The sequence below is a fragment of the Pholcus phalangioides genome, unplaced genomic scaffold, assembly GCF_987345545.1.
Source record: "Pholcus phalangioides strain wild (caught in Gottingen) unplaced genomic scaffold, Ppha-v1.0 ptg000017l_1, whole genome shotgun sequence".
In the NCBI taxonomy this organism is placed as follows: domain Eukaryota; kingdom Metazoa; phylum Arthropoda; class Arachnida; order Araneae; family Pholcidae; genus Pholcus; species Pholcus phalangioides.
In genome coordinates this window covers 60,974,900-61,002,478 of record NW_028301610.1, presented here as the reverse complement: position 1 = coordinate 61,002,478, position 27,579 = coordinate 60,974,900, and the positions used below count along the sequence as shown (strand labels likewise).

Below are 27,579 nucleotides of genomic sequence, written 5' to 3'. Positions count from 1 at the left end.
ACCGTGCTTTGTGGGCCCGCACTCACGGTAAACTATTGGAGGCTTTCATGAATTCTGAAATTACTTCTTGCATTAATTCTGAAGTTTCATCAATTCGAAATTTTTTTCCCTGTAAATTCTGAATTTTTATTCGTGCAAGAATTATTTCTTTCAATTGTTTTTGATTCATGAAGTCCAAAATTTTTATCAGTTTCAGGATTTTATTTTCTCTTAGTTTAAAATTACCTTCAGCGCTGAATTTTCGCCAGTTTTTGTGTTAATTTATTGAATTGTGTATTTAACATTTTTTGTATGGATATTTCAGAGCATTCTTGTATATTTTGAAATAATGGATGCCGATTCCTACCCCCCCCCCCAAATATTTTTCGTGTCCGAAGGTATTGAGACGCATCGGGCCTCTTAAGTAAGGGGTCATTCAAGTATTATGTCAGCATCGATGGGGGGAATTCATGGGGGGGGGGGGGTTCTGATTTGCTGACTTTTGATGACAAGGGGAGGGTTTTGATAATGCTTACATCATCAACGACCCTTTATAAAAATATGAAATATTTTTAATGGCATCTTACTCGGTGCGCCAAAAACGAGAAAAACCTTTGGATATATTGTGGGCGCCTGAACTAACATTCTTCCTAATGATAAATTCCTTACAGAGCCTCTTCAACGATCTCTAAATGTTTCACGGATCCTTCTAGTGCTCAGGAAATGTGTCCGGGCTGCTTAAGTGCTCTGGAACTGTGCAACGCATCACTCAAGTGATCCGTAATTATGCCACGGATCACTTGAGTAATCCGGGAATGTTCCGCGGGTAATTTGAGCGATGTAGACAGCACTGGGTTGCCACTTAAGTGCTCTAAAATTGTGCCATATGTCACTGAAGGGATCCCTAAATGTGCCACGGATCGTTTAAGTGTTCTGGAACTGTGTCGCGGGTTACTTAAGTGATCTGAAAATGTGCCACGGGTTATTTAAGCGATCTATAAATGTGCTGCTTAGTTCATTTTCTCATGATTGGGTTTGAGGGGGCAAGCCCCATCAGATAACATTGAGGCCCACATTTGGTCCGAGGTTCAAGGGTTTACCATATATGGCTTAAAGGGTGGGTCGCAATGAATTTTTGAAAGAGAAATTTCGAGTTCTTACCCTTCAAATAGCATTGAAATTAACAGAAATCGATTACAATTACATATAAAAGGTATTTTCTTTCGAAATTTCAATTTTTTCAAATGTTTTTACATTAAAAAAATATTTTTTCGTCTGACGAGTCCCCTATGCTTCCCTCCTGCATACGTTTCTGATCCCAACAATATGCGTTAGGAGGTAGAGGGGCAGTGCTGACAAAATTTTGCTGACGAGGGGGGGGGTCAAGAATTGCTATAAATTTGCTGACGTAATGCTTGAATGGCTCTTCCACTCGCGGCACCTCTTTTCTTACTCAACGCTTATCCGCGGCTCCCCAGAGCAGTTTAACAGTCTCTTTGGAAAACCTTAGCTGGGTGCCGCGGCAAAGGTTTCGCACAGTTCGCGAACCCCCTGCATTATGTATTTGTATCACTGTCTGTTTTCAATGTAAGCTTCCCCAGTATTCTGAAACACTTTACTCAAATGACCCGCAACCATGGGCGGAGCCCCAGCGTTAAAGGGGGAGTCACCTGATCTAATGTATATATGAACTGACATCATCATCATCGTGCCCCCCCCCCCCAGACTTCCAAGTCAATCTCCGTCTACGCCCGCAACGTTACTGTGTGGTGATGGTTGTCAATTTAAATTATCGGAGAACTTGAAACGCGAATCCAACTAAATCATCAACAAAAAAAATCCAATCCATTGATTAAAAATTGTAAAATACATACGATAGAATTATTCGATTTCTCAGAATACGCATTAGAGAATAGAGAGCATGGCTTTAAAGAACTGATGATCAAAACCATCATTGTGTGAGATTGATGATTAAGCCCATTTTCCACCACTTTATCGGTTTATAATATAATTTCACAGTTTTATGTGAATATTATGAAAGGGGGCACAGGGCATCTGTCCCAGAGGCATTTTGAATTCATTACCTTCAAAAAGCAGAATTTTAAATTATCAGAAATTGAAAAATATAGCACATATAAAGGTATTTTCTTTCAATATTCTAATTTATTCAAAAAAATAATTTTAATTTTTGATTGTCTTGGGCAGGGCCGTCTTTACACCATCATGGGGCCCAAGTGATTTTTCTGAGATCCCACCTGGCAAATTCTCGAAACTTTTAACTGGTTCTCATTTTTGTGAGGTCCGCGTTCTCTTGAGGCCCCCGGGCCGTGCCCAGGTTGTCCCATGCATTAAGACGGCACTGGTCTTGGGGCAGACACGGGACCCCTGTACCCCTTCCTGCATAGGTTTGTTACATTTTACTGAAGTAAAAATCTTGCCACTACTACAAAAGTATGTTGAAGAACGGGTCATCGCTGAAATCAAATAGATTTGAAAGAAAACGGGACACTATACTTAGAAAGGGACGTATGGTCAGGCAAAAATATATGTAAATATTATGGCCTGTACAGGGAATAACTCACATACTTTGAGCAACACCAATCATTTCTGACTTCCGGCGTCCCTGAATATAATAAAAATAATACCAACGCACGTGCTACAGCAGTCGTTCTCAACCTTTGACTCGAGGAGCCCTTTTTGTGAATAATTTTTATGGTGGAACCCTGTAAGCGAATTTTTTTATTTACTTATCAAATTTGCTAATTTATTTTATTTCCTCAAGTAGCCACGGATCCCCTGAGAAGTGCACACGGAACCCCAGGGGCTCCGCAGAGCACCGGTTGAGGACCGCTGTGCTACAATATTCGTTGGTAGTGATGATTATCAGCAGCAGAGAAAATTATCTGATTGGTCCATCCCTTCAATACCTAATGCTAGCCTCACCCAGAGTTTTTCGTAAAATTGATAACGGCAAGCCGACGGGTGGTGAGAAAAATCAAGTTTTTAACGATGTTCGTTGATGTTTTCGTTAGACGGGTTGTTGAGAATTCGCGTTAAGCGCATGACGTCACTAACGACTTCGTTGTATAACTACTGCAGCGTAATAGACCCCCGATCTCTGGGCAGAGTTTGAGAGGGAAGTGGGTAGTAAACAAGAGTGAGATACACTATTTTGTGCTTTGAGTGCTGACGAGGCTCTTAAACACCAAAGTAGAGTAATGAAGGTAGCAGGAGATCTTGTTAATATTACCCAAAAGAAAAGTGCACTAGCAAGATTTTTTTCAACTGCTCCCCGAACTATCAAGGCTAGCCTCACTTACATCACCACAATCTTATTACATCTAGGTTGAAACGCTAAATTTCTGGCGTGAATGCGGTGTACAATGCCATGATTAATTTCACCGATCCAATGTCATGCGATGGTAACCACCTTATCAATATCAGCACAAAGAATGTTTTCAGCCAAGACATTCAGAAGGATGCAACAAGAATGCCCAGCAATAGGGAACGAATGGTACGTCAACTTCAAAACTGAGTGAATTGAGTCTGATCAAACTTATTTCTGGGTGGAGATAAAAAAAACAAGTTAAATTAAAATTGTGTAAAACAGCTTTCAAGAAAGTAGCGATAAAAGTGAGAGGAACAATTGCACAACTAAAAGCAGATCGATCACTGATTACACACGTTTGCTGATTGTCTCAACCTGATATAAATCTGAAGGAGTCACTGGGTACTCATGAATTTTCTGCTGTTACATGTTCAATGTTCACCTTGAATGGTACACAGTTATTGTGTGCCAATAAATCTAAATTGATGAAGCTACTACAGGATCAAGTCACTGCTACTAAAGAAGACACAGCTGATACCTTACAGTCACCAGCAAATCAGATACCTACATAGGCGTAAACTTATTGAAAATGTTGGGGGGGCTCAGGCTGTAATGGAACCTCGTTTATACGACGCGTCGTATAAATGCGAAAGCAGTACTGAAAAACGAACTTTTTCCGAAAATTACCCCCCCCCCCACCTTTTTTTTACAGACGTTTCCGAAAAAAAATTTTGTGGAAAATCTGTCGTTTTGATTCAAAATCTTATGCTTGAGAAGAAATATACTTATAATACTATCATAACATTACTGTTGCTAAAGTCTCAAGCAATTTTACGGTATTCATTTCAAGATTTAACAGAAAAAAAAGTGTTATTTAAACGTTATGTAAAACGTCCTTTACTTGACAGAGAACACCGTTACAAAATTATCGAATGTGGGGGCGACAAAAATCCCAGTTACAGTCCTGGCTATCAGCATACCGTAGCCCGTTCAATAATTATTTCAGTACCTGTCAAAAGCCATGGAACACAGGGCCACAACTAGGGAGGAGCAGGCGGGTCTCGTGTCCCGGGCGCTAGACCGGATGGGGTGCAAATTTCATTCTAAAACCTCTCCTTCAACATTACAAGGGGGGCGTCAAAATGCGCGCTTGCCCCGGGTAACCAAGCATCTAGTTGCAGCCCTGATTGAACCAGTCAATCATTTTAAATTTTATTACTTTTTCAGTAAAAAATATGCATGAGAAACTACAGTCGATCCCGCTTAGTTTTTCCGCTTACAACGTTTCTTCATGATGAGTTTTTGAAAACCGTAAAACACTGTATTTCAGTGACACGTTTTCACCAATTGAAAAATTATGTGATTCGATTGATAGAAAAGGTGTTTTCCAAAGACTTGGGAGTTCGAATCGAAGTGAAAACGTCGATTAATTGAAGTGTATACAGGAAGGGCCCTGGGTAAAGCAGGAATTAGGAGGCTCTTGCGACAAGAGTCAAAGATGTTAATTGGTCAGTGAATGTATGTTGTTTGAATTTCGGGGGCTCAAAGTTATAAAGGCTTCATTTGCCCATGAAGAAATTAGGCCCTGTATACAGGGATAATGTATAGAAATGTATAGCAACTGAAGCAAAACCTCGTACAAATAAGTAAGGTCAGAAACGTAATAGGGAGATATATACAAAGGGTTCCATTACATTTTCCTAAATACAGTAAAATCTCCACAAATGATCACCTGTACTCAAACACAAATATGCATCAGTGGTCGCCTCTATTCGGCGTAAAATTTCTATGGTGGAGCCCCGTACGCTCTCCTTATATTCATTTATCGAATTTACTGATTTATTTTCTTCGAGTGGGTGCGGAGCCCCCGGGAAGTATACACGGAGCACCGGTTGAGAACCGCTGCTTCAGTGAAAAGTTTCCCAAACTTTTTGTGTTCCATAGCTCTTCTTTAAAAAAAAATTCTTTCTCATTTCTCCCAACTCAAGCCCACCCATAGGATCCTATACTAAACCCATAGCTTCTATCGACCCTTTGGACAATTGCATCGACCCCTTCCCCCAGGGGTCGATATTTCACACTTTGGAAAGCACAGCTTCAGTGGCCATTCTTGGTTATTATACAACTTAATTTAATGAAAGGTCACGGGAAATTTACCTTTTTAATTTTGATTTATTCATTTTTTTTTTTTTGCACTATTTATAAATTTGTTATGATTAGTCCTGTTTGTTGCATTTATATAAATTAACCTCTTTTTAGCATTAATGTGTATATAAATGTATGTAATTGAAGAATTTTCAGAATAAGTGCATATTTTCAAGTTGTGCGGAAGATTAATTACATTTTTATAATTTTTCAAATTAATATTGCTCATAATACAATAAAAGTTCGTTATAACGACAGTTCACAACCACGAGAAAAATTTTCGTTGTAACGTACTTCTCATTATAAACGAATTTTTACTTTTTAGTCTGTAAGGACATAAAATTACTGTAAATTGCTGCTTTATCTGTATTGGAACGTTTTTGAGATAATTTCGTTCTAATATTAACGAATGAACAGAACTCAATCATGAAATTGATTTTTGATCTCAAAGCAGTTGATTCTCTGAGAGTATAAGGCGTTTTCCATAGAATTTCGTATCATCAAAGCGGTTTAGATGACCAACTGAACAATTAAAAGTCTGAACTTATTACATTCATGCTCACTTCCATGGATTTATAGATCAGGCAACATCGTCTATCGAATCGGAAATTCGACATTTTCAAATAGTTTGGTTGCTCAACTCCAAGGACCTTCTAGCTACATGGACCATACCCGAAGCCCGGGTGCTTTATTTGCTTGTCATTTCTTTTTTTTCAAGTAAAAAGAAGTAAAATCTCAGGAGAAAAATCCGCCCATTTTTGACATTATTCATGTTTTGTTACTTGTGTGCACGTGTAGTTTGCTTCTTTTTCGAGCAACTTTTTCTTTCTATTAGTGAGCAGCTACAGTACTAATAACTAGAGATTATTAAATAAAATACATGTAGAAATCATTTGCATGAGAATGTTTTTGCAAATGAATATGCATCGAGATAAATAGAAAATATGCATTTAAAAAAGCATTTGCGTTTTTTGCTTGGTTATTTGTTCTTTTAGCACATATTTTCTCAGTTTTAGTTCATATTTAGCCATTTTTTTTAAGTGGAAAATTCGGGCTCTAATTACAGGCGAATCCCGTTTTAACGAATACCGTTACAGCGAAAATATCGTTTTAACGAATAGTTTTCTAATCCCTCTAATAAGTATACATAGGAACAATGCAAACAATCTGAAATTTCTTTATAACGAAGTGTTTTCTCCGGTTTCTTGGAGTTCGTTATAACAGGATATTCGACTGTATAACAATCATTTAATGTATTGTTACCAAAGTGAATGGGACAAGGGCGTAGCCAGAAATTTCGTTCGGCAGGAGGGACCAAAGTGACAGAACAATAGATTTGGTCATCTTTTTCCCCTTTTTTCGGTCATTTTCTCACATTTCGGACGAGGGGACCAGACCCCCAAGTCTTCCTCTTCGCTACGCCCTTGGAATGGGACTACCCCTGAGCATGAGCGTACCCAAGAAAACCAATCTATTGGGGGGGGGGGGGCACGGAATTTCTTCCAGAGAATTTTTGAGTTGGTGCCAATTTCCCAAAAGCATTTAATTAACAAAAATTTATTTGATTGTTGGGGGCGTAGCCTTTGCCCTTGAGCCCCATTCTAGTTTGATCACGGTCCAAGTAAAAATATACTTTCATTCTCTCTCTCTCATTGAAACGAGCACAACTCCGGTCTATCGCCATAGGCAATTTATTCAGATCTAGTCATGCCGTAAATCTGAGTATATCCTCCCAGGATTCCCCCAGATCTCATGAATCCCGAAATCCCCTGGGCGGGGTCATGAAAATGACTATATACAAAAAATATATTCAGAACAGTATATGCATCTTTATTTATTCCAGGGTTGGAAAATCTGTATTCGCGCCTAAAATTTTGTATATGTGATTGCTAAATCAGAATCTAGTGATGGCTCAAAATTTTCCGATTTCATAATTGTCTTCCAACATGGAAAGGAGCAGAGCCACAACTAGAGAAAGCAGGTAGGTCTGGTGCTCCGGACGCTGGACCAGAATGTGAGTCGAATTCACCCTTTAACTGCTTCTTCTACATGCAAGGGACGCCAAAATTCCGAATTGCCCCAGGTGACAAAGTATCTCGTTGCGGCCCTGGGAAGGGGTCATCAATTCCCAGAAAGGTTGAAAAAAGATTATTTAAGATACTTCTCTCGTGAAAAAACCATGCTTGGCTCTTACAAAATTTGGCTGGTGCCTAGATTTTTTAATGATTTTTATCGAGCCCTGTATTTATTTATATTTTATGATACAGTGTATATTTCCCCCAAAATCAAATTACATGTCACTTATTTAAGATTTATTTTGCTCTCATATATTGAGTCATATATCAGGTTTTAAATTAGAAAAATAATAATTTTTTTAGTTGCATAAATTTCTTATTAAAAACTCGATTCAAATATTGTCACTTTTACAAGTACGCAAGCCAAATGGAGTTTAAATTTTTCTTAAATAAATTTTAAATATGATTGAAAAAAATAAAACATGGTAAGTTTTATTAATTTATTGATATGTCTAACAGAAAAAAAAGTATTTTATACTACGCTTTATTGATTATAAGTATTAGAGGGCTGCAAAATCTAGATTGTTTTTGAAGATTCTGAATAAATTATCATTAAAGAAAATGTTTAAAATGCTTGAATTTATCAAAAATGTGTAGCTATATTTAATATTGCTTACTTTTTCTGTCAGGAAACTGTGCGGAATCACGAGGAACTTTTCCGTTTTCTTGTAATACAACATGTTTTACTAACAGAAGGTTATAATGTACGTGCACAACCGAATGTGGTCCACACAAACCATAAAATACTGTGGAACTGTCTATCTCAACATTTGTGGGGGTTTTTTTTTCAGGGGAAAAACAAGGAGTTTACTTCAAGTGGCTCCAAACACAGCTATTCTTATTTTGCAGAATCACAAACCTCGTCTAGATTTTTCTTCACCACCGTAATTTCTTTATATTCCAATTAGGATCATCTATGTCGGCGTCCTTCACGGATGGCCATCCATTAAGCACAAAAGCTTTTAAAGCCTTGACCGGCGGCGTCAAGAAGAATGTAGTTTTCAGGATCAGAAGGGGGGTCCCCATATGGACGGATGCCTCCAGGTGACATATTCCCCACATAAGCGACACGCTATACACTCCCCGTCCTTCTAATTAGGAATGGTGATTGTATTCAGTAAACCTGCATTGAAGCAGCCGAAACTGAACCCTATTGAAATGCTCTTTGTCAGCTGCAGAAGGTGCGGCCCCTTATCATGGAAAAAAAAAAAATACATGGAATAAAAAGTCCGCCAAAGCTCCCAGGCTAGAAGCCCTTCTCCAGTATGTGGGAGTCCATGGCCGTGCTTATAGCTCGCTGAGTGCCCCCCCCCCCCCCCGGGAAACACGCCACTAGATGCCACAGACGGGCTGTAACTAGGAGTGAAGATCATTTTATTGTCGGGAAAGGGGGGGGAAGCATCGAAATGCCTCCTTGAGATCGACTGTGATGCCGCAAGATATTTAAAATTTCTAACAGTGCTGCGAACGTAAACAGGGCATGTAAAACCCCCTCTTTGCGGTCACCGGCTGGACAAATAGAAATTCGTCCGTAAAAAAGAATTGATCGGGAAAGGAGGAACCCTATATTAAAACCTTGAGAATAATTCTTCATTTTGAAATAAACACAATTTTTCGAATAACATAAGTAAGAAATACTACATCCTTTTTGGAAAAATTCCCCAATTTAATTTGCAATGGAACATAGAAAAAATTACAGTATTTTCCGATAAATAGAGGTCGCATCCTGTAAAATGGCCGGAAAAAAGTGTTTGTGGAAAAATCGCCACTTTTTTTTTTTACATGTCACAGCTTCGTATAAAGGCCGAAACTCACTGTACTGACATGATGTGATTATTCCGAGTCTAGGTGTGGAAAACGTATCCATGCGATTTTTTTTGGGGGGAGAGGGGAAGATTGAGCCAGCTCTCCGAAATTAATAAGAGGGGGGGGGGAGTCTCGATCCCATTGGCTTAAAACAAGTTACGACAGGTAATACAAGTTACGACTTAATGCACTTAACATACGACTTAATACAAGTTACGCTTACGACAGGTCCAAGCACTTCCCTGTGAAAAATCGGGGTCCTCGCGAAAGATCTGTCCAAAAGCCCCGTCCAACGGAGACAGGATCATTTTAGTCGTGGAGGGAGGGAAGAGTATGTAATTTTTTCACCCTCTCCCCACTAAAAAAAACGATCGAAACGATATTTCTCGTCTTCCACCCCCCCCCCCCAGAATTAGCAGTCCCTACAAGAATTCCGCCTGTGAAAACTGCCTTCTTCCCTAGTTCCGGCCCTGGGGGGGAGGGGTCAAATGTCTAAGGTGCCGGACCAGAGGGGGGGGGGGACGCAAATTTCACCTTTTAACCTCTCTTCAACATTTATTGAAATACCGTATTTAAAATTTCTATATAAGAGTGCTGCTAACGTAGATAGTTTGAGAATCCCTGATTTATAAGGAGGAAATTTCATATTCCTAGTATTAGAATGCAATGATACCCGGCTCAGGGGGCTTTGAAATTTTCCATTCATTTCTTATTTTCTTTTTTTTTGTGTGTTAATTTTATTTTACTATTATTTATTTGATTCCCCTCAAAGGCACCGGAACCTAGGAGTGGAGGATATTTGAGCCCAAAAAATTTTGTAAGGCGGTTGAGCCCCCCCCCCCAATAGTTTTTAGAAGAACAATGCAGTGCGTCCTCTGTTTCCTGCGTATGTGCTTCATTTCATCCCCGTATATAGGGGACGGCCAGCAACTTTCAGCGCTCTCTCCCCACCCAATGTTAATTTCTTCATGTCAGCGCCTCTGTTGTGAAGAACTTGTTAATAAGCTTAATCATTGTTCACTTTACCTCCTCCCACTTTTTTTCTTTTTTGTGTTGTATCATGTCCCCATCCCCAAGGGTCACACTCAACAAAAGAAGGAAGAGATGCTCTTGAGTTTACCGACAGTGCAAGCAAGAGAAAGGATCCCCCCCCCCCCAAGTTATCTACACTGGTGCCTTCAGGCACCACTCTGGGAGGACGCAATTTAGGATGAATGGATGCTGGATTGATTCGGAGATAAGACTATTATTGTCACAGAACAAGTGCGTTGAGATTCTGAAAAAAAGTAAAAAAATTAAAAATTTCGAGCAGGCAGATGGATTTCTACTATTTAAAGAAATTTTTTGTCAAAAATTTTTTTCTGAGCCAAGTGTGAAAAACATATCCACTCGAATTTTTGGGGGGGCCGAGCCGGCTCTTCTAAAATGTTGGGGGGGGGGGAGCTCGGGCCCATGGGCCGGATACAAGTTTACGCCTATGTTCTACCCCCACCCCCAGTCAAATTTTGTTGTAAAGGGGCTTGAAAAATGTTTCGGCATCGGTCCTCAAGATCTGTTATGAATGGGCATTTAGAATGTGCTTTTTTCCCCAATATTTTTCAAAAAAACATTGGGGGGGGGGGCTAAAAGTTATTGGTCCTCCCGCATATACGAGACTCAAACGTGTACGAAGGAGAGGAAGAATGCATAGCACAATGGTTTTTTTCAGTAATTACTGGGAGGCTCAGTCCCCTTACAAAATTTATTGCGGGGGGGCTCAAATGGCCTCAGCCTCTAGGTTCTGGCACCTATTCTTTATAGAGTGTAATTTATTTCGGTTTCAATATCATTGCTTCCCAATTTTCAACCTTCCCCCTCCCCCCACCATGCATCTTTGGGCTTATTTTCATGTAGGCGCCATGGCCGTCCTCCGGTCGCAGTGAACAAAAGAAGAGACACTCCATCGAGAGACACTCAGTTTTTGCCACAGGCAAAGAAGAAAGAGCCCACTCAACACCTCAAAGAATCTTCCTCTCAGCCGTGCCTTCTGGCAGTAAGGATTGGAACCGATGGAGGGTGCAATTGGGGATTGAACGGCAGAGAAGAAATGAGATAAACGTATTGTCATGGAACAAGAAAGCCAAAGACCATCCAGATTTTTTAAAAGAACTAAAATTTTGTGCAGATTGTTTCCATTAACTAATTCATAATTAGGACAACTTTTGGTTAAAAAAAAATTTTTCATCATTGCAAAATGAATAAGCCATATTCATACGAATTTTTGGGGGGGCTGAGCCGCGTCTTCAAAAATGTTGGGGGGGCTCAGGCCCATGGGCCCTATAGAAGTTTACGCCTATGGATACCTACTTTACCCCGCACACCAACTTCGGTCATATATCGCCATACGGTGATTTCCAACAAGTGGAGTTGAGTGGGAAATGAAGGTGCCATCTATCGGTGGTCGTCCACAGACTTGGTAGGTAAAGAACTTGTTTCTAATGTTCTTGCCTTTTAACCCATGGACCTTGATGGTAACCTTCATAGTGGAGTGCCACTCGGGTGTCAAAAAATCAGATACCTGTCACTTCAAGTTGTTTTCTAGTGGATACACCTAATAAACGCACTGTAGCAGTTGATGGTATGGCCGAAATGCAAGCCATGAAAAAAACCACCTGGTGTTAAACCTTGTAGTGATCTTGCAAATGAATTTAACAGAAAAGTGAAATATACACTATCGCGGTGTGATGAAACCTACTTGGTCTTCGACACATACAGAAAAACATTCACTGAAATCTTCCATGCGTCAGAAAGAACTGGCAACACACAACCCGTCCAGTACAAGATCAGTGATACAACGTACATTGGAAATGCTTCCATGAGTTATTGATATCTCGTACTAATACTAAAGATGAATTAACAGCTTACTTATCCGAGAAAGCAATACAGTATGCAACTGAAAGAAGTAAGTGTTTATTTGTATCTGGAGAGGAACGGTCAAATTTTCAATGGGTGTTGTAACATGAACTCAAAAACAATCATGAGGAGGCAGATACGAAAACAATTTTGCAGACCATATTCACCTGTCGTCTTGATGCCACACAGCTTCATATTTACTCATCTGATACAGATGTTTTGTCCTTGCTTTGTGGTGGTCCAAGCTCTCTCTTTCCACTGGACACTATGTTTGTAACTGGAGTTTGCTGAGATTGATCATTCTTTGATTTTGACAAAGTAACTTTTTACCTGGAGGGCCCAAAGAAAATCTCAGCATTACTAGGTAACGCATTGTGTTTGATTGCGAGCCAACCTATCAACGCGTTCCTGAAGCGACAAAAAAAAACATGAGCGTAAGCTAAACTTTTTTGCATTTGGCTCGGAACACCTCTCCCCCAATATTTCTAATACTTATAGAAACATAGGGTTTGAGCCTTCCTAATATTTCCAATATACACTACGCCTATGAAAAGGAGTATGATAAAATAACTTCCTATTTTTCCTCGCATATATATCTGGATTTCTTACTCCATCACACTACCTGTGCAATTTTTGTTACGTGATGTATAACCTTGACTTCCAAAACATTTGTGTTCGTAACTCGGAACGGAAAGTTCGTAAGTAGGGATGTAATTGTACAAAATTTTTTTAGAGGGAAAATCTTTTGCACTGTGCCGCGAAATTCCTAAGCCCGGCCCTGGCCTTTGATATTACATACTGGTAATTAAAGTTGGCTTTGAAATGAAGACATAACATTAATTAAAATATAAAGTACGGAAATGCTATTAAAATACCGTATATAAAAATGTTGAACGCAAAAAAATAATAAAAAATCGGGATTGATGACAATATTCGAAATTTGGGAATAGTTAAAAACTAGTGAAAATTTAGATTTTTTGATAAATTATTATTCCTTGATTGATGAAATATCATAATTAATGAAAACTCAGAAGTAAAGTAAAATTATTCGTAATTAAAAAAAAACTAAACGTGTATTTACATAAATTAATGAAAATTCAGGAATTACGAGAATTAATGAAATTTAGAATTTACAAAAATTAAAAATTTAGAATGAATCGCACAATTAATTAAATCAAATAAAGATTATTATACATCATAATATCAATTAATAGAAATTGGAAAATTCCAACATTAATGAATCTCATAATGAATGAAAATTTAGAGCTAATGAAAAGTCATAACTAATGAAAGAAGAACAATATTTAATAGAAATTCAGAAGTAAATAAAATAATTCAGGAATTAATGAAATAATTGATAATACTGTGTTTATATGTAAATAACATTAATACGTATTAAACAATATTTTATAAGAGAATGCGAACTCCATCAAAATTACTGTTTACTTTTTAAAAAACCCCTACCGAATACAAAAAATCGTGCACGCACGTGCGACACGAAATTCTGCGGGTCAGCAGCAGTGCCAACGAGTGCGCGTACACGCGATTAGCGTGGTGTCACCTCGTGTCTCAATTTGCGCTGTCTTTTTAATTTCCGTTGGGCGCAAAACTGAGTGCTGCTCTGCGTCATGTCGCAAACGCTGCACGCGGCTCAATTTGCGCTTTCCCCCAGGACACGGCCCGGGGGCCTCAAGAGACTTTGCCTCACAAAAAGGAAATGTGGTTGCAATTGTAGAGAATTTGCCTAGTAGGGCTTCAGAAAAATCACTTGGCCCGGGGGCCCATGATGATCGTGAGACGGCCTTGGATCTAACTAACAATAACGGTTCAACGGAGGACACTCTTTGATGATTATCATAATTTGTTTTAAACTTTATTTAATATCATTCAAAACGTTTTTTAATATCATTAATGTTTTTTAATATCATTAATGTTTTTTAATATCATTAATGTTTTTTAATATCATTAATGTTTTTTAATATCATTAATTTTTTTTAATATCAATACATAATAAATTTTAAGGACTTATAATAATATGATGCATATGGGGTCTAGGTCAATTCGTCGCGCTCAACTTGTCGCGTGACAATTCGTAGCGTTCAATTTGTCGTGCTACAAACTCGTCGCGGCACAAATTTGTCGCAGTACAAATGTTGCGGGCTCATTTCGTCGCTGTACAAATTTGTAGCGGAGTCTTTTCGTCGCGACAAATTTGAATTGCTTTAAAATTCAAATGTCTGTTGTGATCTTATAAATAGGGTAGTTGCTTTAGGCATATAAAATGGAAATAATTTTTTTTCTCATTTGTTGGAAATGTTCCCCCTTCTTTTTTTATCTTTTTTTTAATCTTTATTTTAATTTTTAACAAATGAAGGAAAGTATTCATATCGTATAGGTCCCGCTTTCTGTCGGGATTTCCATTTCTTGCTTCGGGGGCGCAAATCGAGATAATCAATGTGACCCCCTCCCAGCACTATTTCCGTAATTCACTATTAAATATATCCATGCAGAGAATATATCTTTGAGGAATTTTTTATCGACAATGTATCTAAGTTTTATGTGTAACAGCTGCGAAAAGTCTTATTTTCAAATTATTTTTTTGCAATGCAATGTACATTTCAAATCATTTTGTATTATCACACCGAAATAATATTGAAACACTCCGACCATAGGTGCCAGAAACTGGGGGCTAATGAAATTTGAGGCCCCCACTCCAATAACTCATGAATATACAATGCAATGAACCATTCAGCCTCCTGAGTACGGGTTTAAGTCCCTTATATACGGAATGAATGGCGATTTTCAGCCCTCCTCAATGTTTCCTTCATGTCGGCACCTTTGACTTGCCAAGGGTGCCGGAAATGTTTGGAACTTGTGGGTTCTTGTTTTGATCTTGAAGTAACAAATTTTGATTTCTGAATCATTTCTCTGGGTGCTCATACCCATTCCATGAAGTACCATGGGCACCCACAGCATCCCTGTCTCTGACACCACTGCAAATGTCAATCGATTTTTGATTGTTCTTTTTTTTCAACTCTAAAGTAACAACTCTCAAGCAAAAAGAATGAAATCACACTTTTGATTAGCCCATTGTATGTAACTTCATGTACATGACACTCATACGGCTCCAGTCAACGATTAGTAAAAATTTCTTACAACACAAGTGAATTAACATTAACAGGCAATAAAGGATTATATTCAGATGTATATTTCCTGGGTGGGTAGGGGGTATATGCGGGCTTTATCCCTAGATGACAAGTTCAAATAAAAGGGCGTAACCAAAATTGAGTAATTGGTGATCAAGAATACGAATCAGAAAGGGAGAAGGAAGGCAAGGTTTGAATAGCCCACAGGTGGGAAAGCTATAAATCAAAACCAAACCAATTGGGGGGGGGGGGGAATCAATAAACACAGTAGTATAGAAAGATTTAAAAAAACTTTGTGAATGGCAAAAGTGCTCTACAAAGACGGTAAATTGGGAGGGGGGGGGGGATGCCGTAGAGAACGAGTAGTAGTATGGAAAAGGAGGACGGGGAAACCACACACACGCAACTTTATTTCGTAGGGTTGCAATAAGTTTCATGATGAGAACGGGGGAACCACACACGCGCAACTTTATTTCGTAGGGTTTCAATAAGTTTCATGTTGAATTCACGAGAATTTATTCCTCTGGCATTTAGACGCAATATTACGTCCCTGATCGTAAAGAGGTTAAATGTGTCAATCGTGTTAAAATTCGCCACTCCTGGAGGTAAGCTATTGAATTTATTCACAACCGTATTAGAAAAAAACTACATGCGATGCTACGACCTAGAATTGTCTTACCAATCGATACTGGTGTTCCCTTGTCAAAGCAGTCGATTGACGAGGTATTAACAACTCCAATAGTAAGTATGGTATGGTCTGTGAAACCTATTGGCATGCTCCAATCCAGGACAAACTAGGCCCCGGAAAAGTGGAAGGATCAATTCAAGGGAATGCGAACAGACCTTTTTTAGAATGAAACCGAACATTCTGGTTAAAAAAGCGTACAATGTTAAACAATGTTCAGAAAAGCTAAACCGCTAGTCAATGAGCATTACCAAATCGGTGATCCTATAGTTCGTTTCAGGTTAACTTTGCAGTGGAGAGAAAGGTAGAGAGTGTATTCCTTCGCTGCAAAATATAGTTCCCATAGATCGGAGGTTTACGGTGATCCTTTATGCAGAATATTTCAATTTTTTCTATGGTTTTTAAAAAAATACTGAAAAAATATCGTTTTGAACCGATGTTTAGTCGTTTAAAATTTTTAAATTAGAAAAAATATTGGTTACCATTATCGAAAATCCATAGCAACGGCAACAACATTCTGGCGCGATATCCTAGAAATTTTCTCCGCCAATATCACTGTCGTGCTTTTTTCGTTACAAAAATTATATATACTTTATATATATTTCGTTACAAATTATATATACTGAAATATGCATACATATTTTACCTAGCTATTCTCGGTTGAATTTTCCATAACGATATAATTTTTCATTCAGTTTTACATGCAGTTATAGGCTTACATTAATGCGAATAGTCAATAAGTTTTTTTCTCCCGAAAAATAGGCTTCAGTGAATTGAGATATTCACTCGTAGATAACAAGAAGTGTTTCTCTTCCACGAGAGCGTCGATACCGTTGTGGGAGGCCCTTTATGGGTGCAGAAGTTTTTGGTTTTAGATGCTCCTTTTTTTTAATTATTTATTTCTTGCCACCTTCTTGGGAGAGTAGTGGTTGCTGAATGTAGTCCTGAATCCCCTATTGCCGATCGCGGAGAGTGTTGACACGAGTCGCGTCTTCACTCACACGAACGCCATGTCCCATCCAGCAGGGCCACCTGTTTCTCCAGATGCCCCTTGCCTTTAGTTTCTCTTCAGATAAAGTAAGAGAGGGGGGAGGCACAGTGTGGGGGCACAGCTTTCATCTTTTATGTGACAGTTATATCTCTCTTTTCACCCTAAAACGTTCTCTGGCTCTTCCATTCCTCAATACAATACTCACTGTAAACAAAACTCGATAAGAATCATCCGTAATAACCCCATGAGCAGCACATCAACGGTAACGAAAGACTAAAACTCGTGAAAACAAGTGTCATCAATGTATACCGTTCGGGGAGGGGGATGAGCGATGGAAATTTCGGCAAGAAAAGTGAGTAAAAAAAATTCTAAACTTTTCCACATTATTATTTGGTGCTATTCCTGCATTTTCACGTGAAAACAGGATTAATCTGCTTGTTCTTAAATTTTATTTATTTATTTTTTTGATTGACTTCAAAAATTTTATTCAACGAGCATTTTTTTTTATATATAAATTGAAAAAAAAACTTAAAATCCCCAAGTTTTTGAGAGCCATGGTTAATATACAGTACTTTAAAATTATACGTTGCTTTCGTATTATTGTTTGGATTTCTTTTATAAATAAATTTCAGCTAAGAAGGAAGGGAAATATTGCAGAAAAATATTAATATGTTTTTCGAAATTTTTAGTGTTACTTACGGCACATCATCGAAAGGCCCGTTTACACGAGGCAAGCGCTTTAGTGGGCAACTTAATTTTAACTTACCGATTCTTCTTGAAAGTGTCCACACGTATAAGTGGCAAGTAGATGCTCATTGGATAATTTTTACGGAGGCGAGAGCAGTTAGCGCATGCGCGCTTCAGTCTACTCAAATCCACGGAGAGAGACAGACGCACAACGCGCGGGAGTATAATAGTAATAATTTTTTATTTATCTGGCATTCAGAGAGGTGCTTTTTTTAAAGCTCATAGCTTCCGTAACGATGGATGAAGTTGATCAGGTTAGAACTTACGAATACTGTGATCACAGCCACATTATATGATATTTTTTTTAAAGAATATAAATTTATTCACTTAAATAAATTTATTCAATAAAAAAGGGGAAACTTTTTTCTCACTTGCGCGAGAGCAACACACTGAGCAAGAAGTAGGTCACGCAAGGGAAACATTTCGCTTGTCCCCTTTTTTCGCCTCTGCATCCACGTAAGGGGGGCGAGAGATGACGCCACAGGGGAAAAAAGAATACACAACATATTATAAACTTATGTAAGTCATCGAGAAGAAATATAAGATTTCTCAATTTCTCGTCCAAGTTGTAAATATCGATTATATGATATTTTAATCGAAGTTGAAGAGGAGATAAATTATATGAATTATGAAAGCCGAAAATACTGGAGAAGATTCTTGGCATTCGTAGGAAATTCTAAGGGTTAAAAATTAAATAATAAAAATTCATTAATTTCCAAATTTTCGAAATCATTATTATTTTTTAATTTAATCTATAGAGATGACATCTTTATGTTGAATATTTGATCATGTATTTTTACAACAGATGGCAGCAAATTCGTTCTGGACGAGAGAAATATTCGAAACCCCCCTCCAGTTTTTAATATATAAATCCTCCCCACCCGATAAATATTTTTGAATCTTCAATTTTTTTCCACTCCTGACATCACGTCGACAGAATATTCTATAGCTTTTTCCAACATCGAATAATTTTTAGCTTGTTTGTTAAGGTAATTTTCATTTCTATAGTTCAACAAACATTCATGGCGAAGATATTTTTCATCAAACTTGAAGGTTGTGTCCTCTGGCCACCTCACCATCCAATATTTCCGCGGAATTCTGGCGAAACTTCAGGAGACGACGGAGTATGAACAGGTTCACGCTTGAGATCAAAATAAACCCCTCCGTGAGAGAGCAAAATGACCCCTCCAGCGCGGCAGGTCCGCCCACTGGCGCATGCGCATATGTCTACTTAACCGGAAAAAATAGAACCGTTCTTATCTGACTTACCAACTAAATCACTTCTGCACTTGCGCACTTGTCAACTAAAGCCGTGTAAACGGCCCTTATCGTCTGCATACATTGTATCGTACTTGGCAACTAAAAATTAAGTTACCAACTAAAGCGCTTGCGTCGTGTAAACGGGCCTATCGAAGATTAAGTGACACGCTGATGTAAGATAATTATTTTTCTAAATTTAAAAAACAATTTCTAATAAAAAAAAAAAAAAATTATTTCAAAAACCTCACTTTAATTTCTGAAAGTATCGGCAATGGTACCATTTTTTTAATTCTATAATTATTATTAATTTACTGTGCAATTTTTTTACACTCATTACGTTACACGTAAAAAAAGATTTTTCTCAGTGAGATTGGCGAGAATTCGCCATACCTTAATAAGGACGCCCATCGATATATTGGTTAAGAGGCTTTCGTTCCCATAGCAACGAGTGATGCGGTTCCCTCGTAGCTTCCCCTTCACTGCAAAGTTAACCTGAAACGGACTATAGTCGCATACGGAATGACACCACCATTCAACTCATAGTAAAACGTGGGTTTTTCGGACCAAAATGAGCGACCATGTACTTGTCAACACTAATGATTCTGCTCCAATCGTTAGCCATTCTGCAATCATATTCAAGTTCGTCTTGTGGAGCCTCTCTCTTTCGCGTCGATTTCCGACTACCCCCATGAGCTTCACGTCAACTGCAAACTTGGTCATAATCCCATCGACACCCTGATCGAGCTTATGGATAAAAAGTAAAAAAAGAATTCAACCAAGGACATTCCTTGAATAATGATGGTGGGAGGCTGACTTTGTATGCAGACAATGTGTTTCCTTAAGAACAATCAGACTGCTGAGCATAAAAATTGTGATCACAAAAATGATTCAAAAACTATTAACGAATAGCCCTGTTTTTCAGAATAAAGTAGAACTGGCAAGAAAATAAAATGAATCTAAACTCGAAACGATTATGAAAAAAATATTGGCTTTAGTCATATAAAAATTATTGCAGTATTTTTAAGGTAACGTTTATAAAAGTCATGGTTAATTTGGAAATTTTTTAAACATAAATTAAGCTTAGATTTTTTTTTTTTCAGAGTCTGCTGCACTACCACCACCATTTTGCTTTCGACGAGTTGATGCAAAAGAGCATAGACCAAGACATTATCAAATGCTTTCACTTAGTATTGGAAACTTCAAAGTGATTTTCATTTTTGATTTTTACTTTTTTTTTTTCAGTGCAAGTGATGTTTTTTACTGTATAATGTTTACCAAGGCTTTATAGTTTCAATTCAATGCTAATATACGACACTGTCACACAACACGTGCCGTTCTAATCCATGGTGCTTTAATCATAAGCGGATATAGGATACAAATTTTTTTGGGAACTTGGTGCGGTCGCCCCCTTCGCTTTCCCCCATATTCACCCGTGGTTCTAACAAAAGGTGTTTTGTCGTGTATAACATTAAATTTTCAGTTTCCATATTCACATGGAGTGGGAAAATATTCGGACCAAGAAAAGAAAAACAAGGGGTGCGAGAGACGGGTGTATATATATATATATATATATATATATAGTTAGATTGAAAAGTAAACTAAACAACCACACTAGCACCTGTATAGAAGCAGTGAGACTTGTAAAGTTCTATTCTGGGTGGGTCAGTCACTCATTCACCATTGCTGTAGTCACCGGAATTCGGTTGCTCAAAATCATTTGTAGTACTATATAGGCTAGATGACATTCTCTTACTTTCTGTGCATTAGAATCAGTCTTGTGAATACTGTGCCCAACTCGTAGTTGCTTCTAGAGGACAAATGGGGAGTTTATTTTCAAATGGAGCATTTTCCCTTCTGCTAAATTTACGGTAGAAGTAAAAACCTATTGTTACAAAAATTATGTAAATATAGTGATTATTCATCATTTATTATGTCATCTTTCACCTGTAAATAATCGGTGGCATATATCTCTGCATGTGCCACCTGCATTTGGCTACAGCGTCCCCCCCCCCAGGTGCAAATCCAGAGTGATGTGTTGGAGGAGGCAATTTTTGCTAGTCATTACTGTCCCATAAAATACGGGACAGATTCGTTCTACCATATTATCAGACTCTTGGTGTGGTGATCGTCCTCATCCCCCCTTCACACCTCTTGGTTGGATATTAAGGACGAAGAAGTCGAAAAACTTCTTCTAGAATGGAATTATAAAAACCCAACTTGTTTGATTTAATAATTAGATTTAAAAACATTAAAAAAGCAAAACGTCACACGTTTATGCAGGTACTCATCACAAAGGATCTATCTTCTTCATACGTATTTTAATTGAATTTTATGGTAAAATTCGTGAAGTGCACGTATCACGTACGGGCTAAGCTGCTACTAAAAGTGGTTAAATTGAAGTGATATTTCCGTATGATTTCTTTTATATTTATAAAGCTTATGAACTTTATTTGAAATTATCCCTTTCAGACCCAGTACTAAGAAACAGAAGGGGCAGGCAAACACCAGCTAAAACACCTGCAACTTGTGTGGTTGTCCTGAGCGAAATGGGAGGGGGCACTTGTATCTCCTTCTTTTTCTGAGCATAACTATTTCAAGGAGACTCCGAGAAAATACTGCTCCCGAGAAAGTATTGTTAATCTAGTAGTCCCCCAATAGTATTTCACTTAATCTTGTTCACCCCTCAGAGTGTGTATTATGTTACATATGTGTGGCAACGTTCTTTTTGTTTACCTTTTGTATTCTCTTTGTCTTTGCTTATGAAGGTCTACCATTTTTCCTGTCTAAATAAAATATTTGAAGTTACTTTAGGTTATGGGGACCAGTGCTCGCTTAATGCAAGTTAGTGAGTCTGAATAAATATATTAAAATGGAAACCACCAGAGTTTCAAGTTGTATACAGCCACTATCCAAAGAAAACTATGACACCTGGAAGGTTCAGGCACAAGCTTTAATTATTAAAAGTAAACTGTGGGATTATGTGAATGGGAAAATCACAGAACCAGCTGAAGATGAGGAGAGACAAAAATGGCTTGACAAAGATCTAGAGGCAAGATCTGATTTGTTGCTTATCATCAGCCCTACAGAGCTGAAACAAGTAAAAAATTGTGTTACATCCAAAGATGTATGGGATACACTAAAAGGTATCTATCAAAGTTCTGGTCCTGCAAGAAAAGCAACTTTGTTAAAAAAATTGATATTATTAAAGATGCAAGAGAAAGCTGGTGCAAGAGAGCATCTCAATGCATTTATGGACACTGTAGACAAATTGATAGATATGGATGTTACAATCCATGCTGACCTGCTGTGTGTAATGATGTTATACAATCTTCCAGAATCATTCGAGAACTTTCGGGTTGCAATAGAGTGCAGAGATGAATTGCCACGACCAGAAGACCTGAAAATAAAGATAATTGAGGAAAGTGAAGCAAGGAGCTCGTATTCCAAGGCTGAAAGGCAACCTGAAGATGCATTTTATGGAAAAGGGAAACCACACCACAGGTTTCGGCATACAAAAGCATTATCAAGTGAAAAAGAAACACGATTTTGATGCCACAAGTGCCAAAAGCCTGAACATTTTGCTCGGGACTGCTGGTCAAAGAATGTGAAAAAAGATAACTCTTCCTTCAAAGCAGAAGAGAAGTGTCTGTCATCACTTGTAGACAAACCACAAGCCAAATCATCCTGGTGTTTGGATAGTGGAAGCACATCTCACATGTGTTGTGATGACTCCAGTTTCAAAAATCTCATCGAGGACCATGATACTGGAATGATAAATCTAGCGGTTGTAGGTCAAAACACTAAATTTCAAGGAAAGGGAACTATAGAACTGAAATCCAACAGAGACTCTACAGTTACATTGAAGAATACGCTGTATGTTCCTGAACTGATGACAAATTTATTATCTGTGAACAAAATCACTGAATATGGAGGAACTGTCATTTTCAAAAGGAATGAAGCTCTTGTTGAAAACCAAAAAGGAGAAATAGCTTTGATTGTACCCAAGAAAAATGGTCTGTACACATACGATGCTAGTAATCGACCAGAAAATTCAAGGTATACAGCAGAATCCAAGATCATGACCTGGCACAAGAAGCTAGGTCATATCAATGAAGTCGACCTGAAATCTGCACAAAGAAACAATGCAGTTCAAGGAATGTATTTTAATCTGAATGAAAAACTGAATGACTGTGAAGCGTGCATTCAAGGAAAGATGACGAAAGTCCCATTTGAGAGAAGAACAGATCCAAAAGAACTGGACTTGTTAGAAATTGTGCATTCAGATGTTTGTGGGCCGATGCGAGTAACATCTCCTGGCAGATCAAAATACTTTAACTTTTATTGATGAAAGTTCCAGATATTGTAAAGTGTACTTCCTGAAACACAAAAATGAAGTGCTGAAATTCTTCAAAGAATATAAAAATGAAGTTGAAAATCACACTGGCAAAAAGATCAAACATTTGCAGAGTAACAATGGAGTTGGAGAATACTGTAGCACTGAATTCAGTGAATTCCTAAAAGCATGTGGAATCAAGAGAAGATTATCTGCACCATATACGGCAGAACAAAATGGTCTAGCTGAGAGGAAAAACAGAACTCTTCTAGATAAAGCAAGATGCATGCTAATTGAATCTAAAGCTCCACCTTCACTTTGGGCTGAAGGCATCAATACTGCAAATTATTTATGTAACAGAACGCCTTCATGAGTGATTAATCATAAAACACCTTTTGAAAGATGGAGTGGAAGTTTTGGATCAAAGACTTATGTCCTAGACAAGAAAAGGAAAAAGGGGAAGTTCGATCCAAGAGGTAATGTTGGCATGTTTGTAGGTTATGCTGAATATTCAAAAGCTTATAGAATATGGATGAATAACAAAAGGCAGATAGAAATAGCCAGAGATGTGAAAGTACTGAACACTTTCTACAATGACAAGAACTCAAATAATGTTGACGACCTTCTAGAAAGAAATCAAAAAATGTCCAACAAAACAGAATTTCAAGTTCCTGTCCCAAATGAAAATATAGGTGAAGTATTTGATGTTGTGTTAAACTCTGATCAAGATGAATCCTCAGAATCTGATGAAAATCAACATATTGATGGAGATGATAAAGACCAACCTGATGGAATTGAAGATAAGAATGAAACTAGAATCCAAAGAACAAGAAGACAGCCGATTCGGTTCAATGACTATGAAATGTCAGCTTATTGTGAATTGAAAGAAGCACTCAAAGGTCCTGATGCTCAGTTATGGATTGATGCTATGAAAAAGGAAATTATTTCACATTTAAAAAATGATACTTTTGAAATTGTTCAAAAGCAAAATTCGATGAACATTATTGGATGTAAGATGGTTCTGAAGAACAAGCATATAGAAAAAGCCTGCTACGCGGCAAAGAAGACTCAATCGACACCTAACAAACAGAAACAGATTTCAGTTGAGGAAAACGAAAATGACGTTTCCATGTTTGGGTTAGAGAGGGTATTGAGTGAAGAGCCAAAAAAGCCTCCGATGATGGTTACTGTCAACATAGACAATAAACCAGTGAGTATGGAAGTTGATACGGGTGGAACAGTATCAGTAATGAGCTTACAGAGATTCAGAAAAATCTCCAAGAAAAAAGTTCAACCTACGAATTTAGTATTCCCGACATACAATGGAGAAAAAATTGTCCCAGCGAGATATGTCACTGTGAAAGTGGAGTACGGAAAGCAAAAGTTGCACTTGAACTTATATTTGGTGAGGGAAAATTTAGACACGATTTTTGGCCGTGAATGGCTATACAAAATCAATCTAGACTGGAACTCTCTTAAGGCTGTGAGGACCGCTAATGACATGGATCTCAAAAAATTGTTAGATGATTATAAAGAAATTTTCGACAACAAATTGGGTGAGATAATTAACCATGAAGTGGAACTAAAGCTAAAACCAGATGTTACCCCAGAGTTTCGTAGAGCGAGAACTGCGCCCTTCGCATTAAAAGACTGGGTTGAAAGAGAAGGCATTATCGAGCGAGTTGAAACTTCAGATTGGGCCACACCAGTTGTTCCTGTGGTGAAACCAGACGGATCCATAAGGTTATGTGCAGATTATTCTGTCACATTAAATCCTAAGCTAGAGGTGCCTCAGCATCCCTTACCAACGTTTGAAGAAATATTCTCATGTTTAAATGAGGGTAAACGATTTTCAAAATAGGATTTCAGTCATGCATATTTGCAAATGAAAGTGCACCCTGACAGTCAACGACTCCTAACCATAAATACTCATAAGGGGTTATACGCCTGTAAAAGATTAATGTACGGCCTAAATGCAGCTCCAGCAATATGGCAGAGGTACATTGATGGGCTATTCCAAGGAATAGATGGTGTAAAAGTTTTTATGGATGACGCCAGAGTGACCGGAACAAATGACGAGTCACATCTCAGGGCTTTGGAAAAAATTTTCAAAAAATGTCAGGAGCATGGGCTGAAGTTAAATTTGAAAAAGAGCACATTTTTTCAAAAAGAAATAAATTTCTTAGGTCACAAAATTGATGAAAATGGCCTAAGTGAAACAAATGAGAAAACTGAAGCAATTCTGAAAGTTCCCGCACCGAAAAACGTTCAGGAAATAAAAAGTTTTCTGGGCATGGTAAATTTCTACGGGAAATTTTGTCCTAATCTGGCAACCATTGCCTATCCTCTCAATGAGCTGACAAAAAAGGACGTTCCGTGGCGTTGGTCTAAAAAGTGTGAGACTGCATTCAAGAAGATCAAAAAGGAAATTTGCTCAAAGCGAATCTTGATGCACTATGATCCTACACTACCTCTTACTCTTGCTTCGGATGCTTCTCCAGTGGGAATAGGAACAGTTCTATCACATGTCTTACCAGATGGAACAGAAAGACCAATTGCCTTCACTTCTCGTACGCTAACAAAAACGGAACAGAGATACTCCCAGATTGACAAAGAAGCTTTGGCAATTATCTGGGCAGTAAAGAAATTTATGCTTTACTTGAAAGGCAGAAGATTTACTCTCATAACAGATCACAATCCTTTGGTAGCGATATTCAGCTCGAAGAAAGGTCTACCAGTGTTGACGGCTACTCGACTTCTGCATTATGCCTTGATCTTACAAGCATATGAATTCGATATCATTTATCGTAACACACAGAACCATGGTAATGCAGATTGTCTTTCCCGATTACCTTTAAGGTCGGAAGACTTAGTAGTCAAGGATGACATAGAACTCTTCCAGTTGAATCAAATCGAAACACTACCAGTGAAAGCTCAACATTTAGCAAAAGAGACACAAAATGATGAAGAGTTGGGTCCATTGCTGAGGAAATTGAAATTCGGTGAACCTTTAGGAGGGAAGGAAGCCGAGTACACCTTGCAGGACGGATGTATAATGCATGGCCAAAGAGCTTTTATTCCGAAGAAATTTAGAAATCAAATTCTTGAACTCCATCATGGACATCTGGGCATTGTTAAAATGAAAGCAATTGCTCGATCCTACGTCTACTGGAGGGACATCGATAGCGACATAGAAAAAGCTGCTAAAAACTGTCCAGATTGCTCCAGATTCAAGTCCGATCCGGTGAAAGCAAGGGTACACCATTGGGAATACCCAAGTGCTCCGTGGGAGAGAATTCACGTAGATTTCGCAGGTTCCATATTCGAGCATATGTTTTTGCTCGTAGTCGATGCTCATTCTAAATGGATGGAAGTATACCCGATGAAATCAACAAACACGTTCAAGACAGTTGAATGCCTACGGGACTGTTTCTCTCGATTTGGACTGCCTTTAGTGTTAGTGAGTGACAATGGTCCTCAGTTCACATCGCACGAATTTGAAATATTCATGAGGAATAACGGAATAAAGCACAAAACGTGTGCTCCCTTCAAACCATCCAGCAACGGGCAGGCAGAGCGATACGTTCACACCTTAAAACAATCCCTTCGGGCGATGCAAAGATTTCCCGGAAACATCTACCAAAAAGTGAGCACGTTTCTGTTGAATTACAGAAAAACGCCAAATGCGACTACCAAGCAAAGCCCAGGAATGTTATTCCTAAAAAGAGAAATCCGAACTAGGATAGACCTAGTCTTGCCAAATATCAAGAACAGGGTTCAAGAAAGGATCAGAAATGAGGTCACAGACTTCTATGACCGAACTTTCGAGCCAGGAGATCGTGTGGCTGTGCGAGATTACAGATCCGCAAATAACAAGTGGAAGTTCGGAACTGTTCTCAACAAAGACGGAGTTCTGCACTACACTGTAGATGTAAATGGAACTCTCTTCCGACGTCACATCGACCAGATGAGAGCAGCTGGCAATCAAGTCCAGCCAAGCTTGGTGATACCCCGAGTTCCAGGCAAACTTTCATCAACTCCTGTCGCTGCTGACTCCGAAGTACAGATTGCTCCAGAAGAACAGACAACTCCGACAGAGATCAGTAGCGATCTACCAACACCAGCTAAGGCACCAGCGACGTCCAGCAAGCCACCAGCGATGTCCAGTACTCCCGTTCCTTTGCGACGTTCC

General features: G+C 38.4%; 1 protein-coding gene across 1 annotated transcript in view; it reads left to right on the top strand.

Annotated features, from left to right (window-relative positions):
• LOC149074201 (uncharacterized) overlaps positions 1-27,579 on the top strand; it is a 124,175-nt gene that overhangs the window by 8,778 nt on the left and 87,818 nt on the right. The window contains exon 2 of the mRNA XM_089247352.1: positions 20,155-20,258. Within this exon, the coding sequence (XP_089103478.1) occupies positions 20,155-20,258 (104 nt within the window). The remainder of the gene's footprint in view (positions 1-20,154; positions 20,259-27,579) is intronic.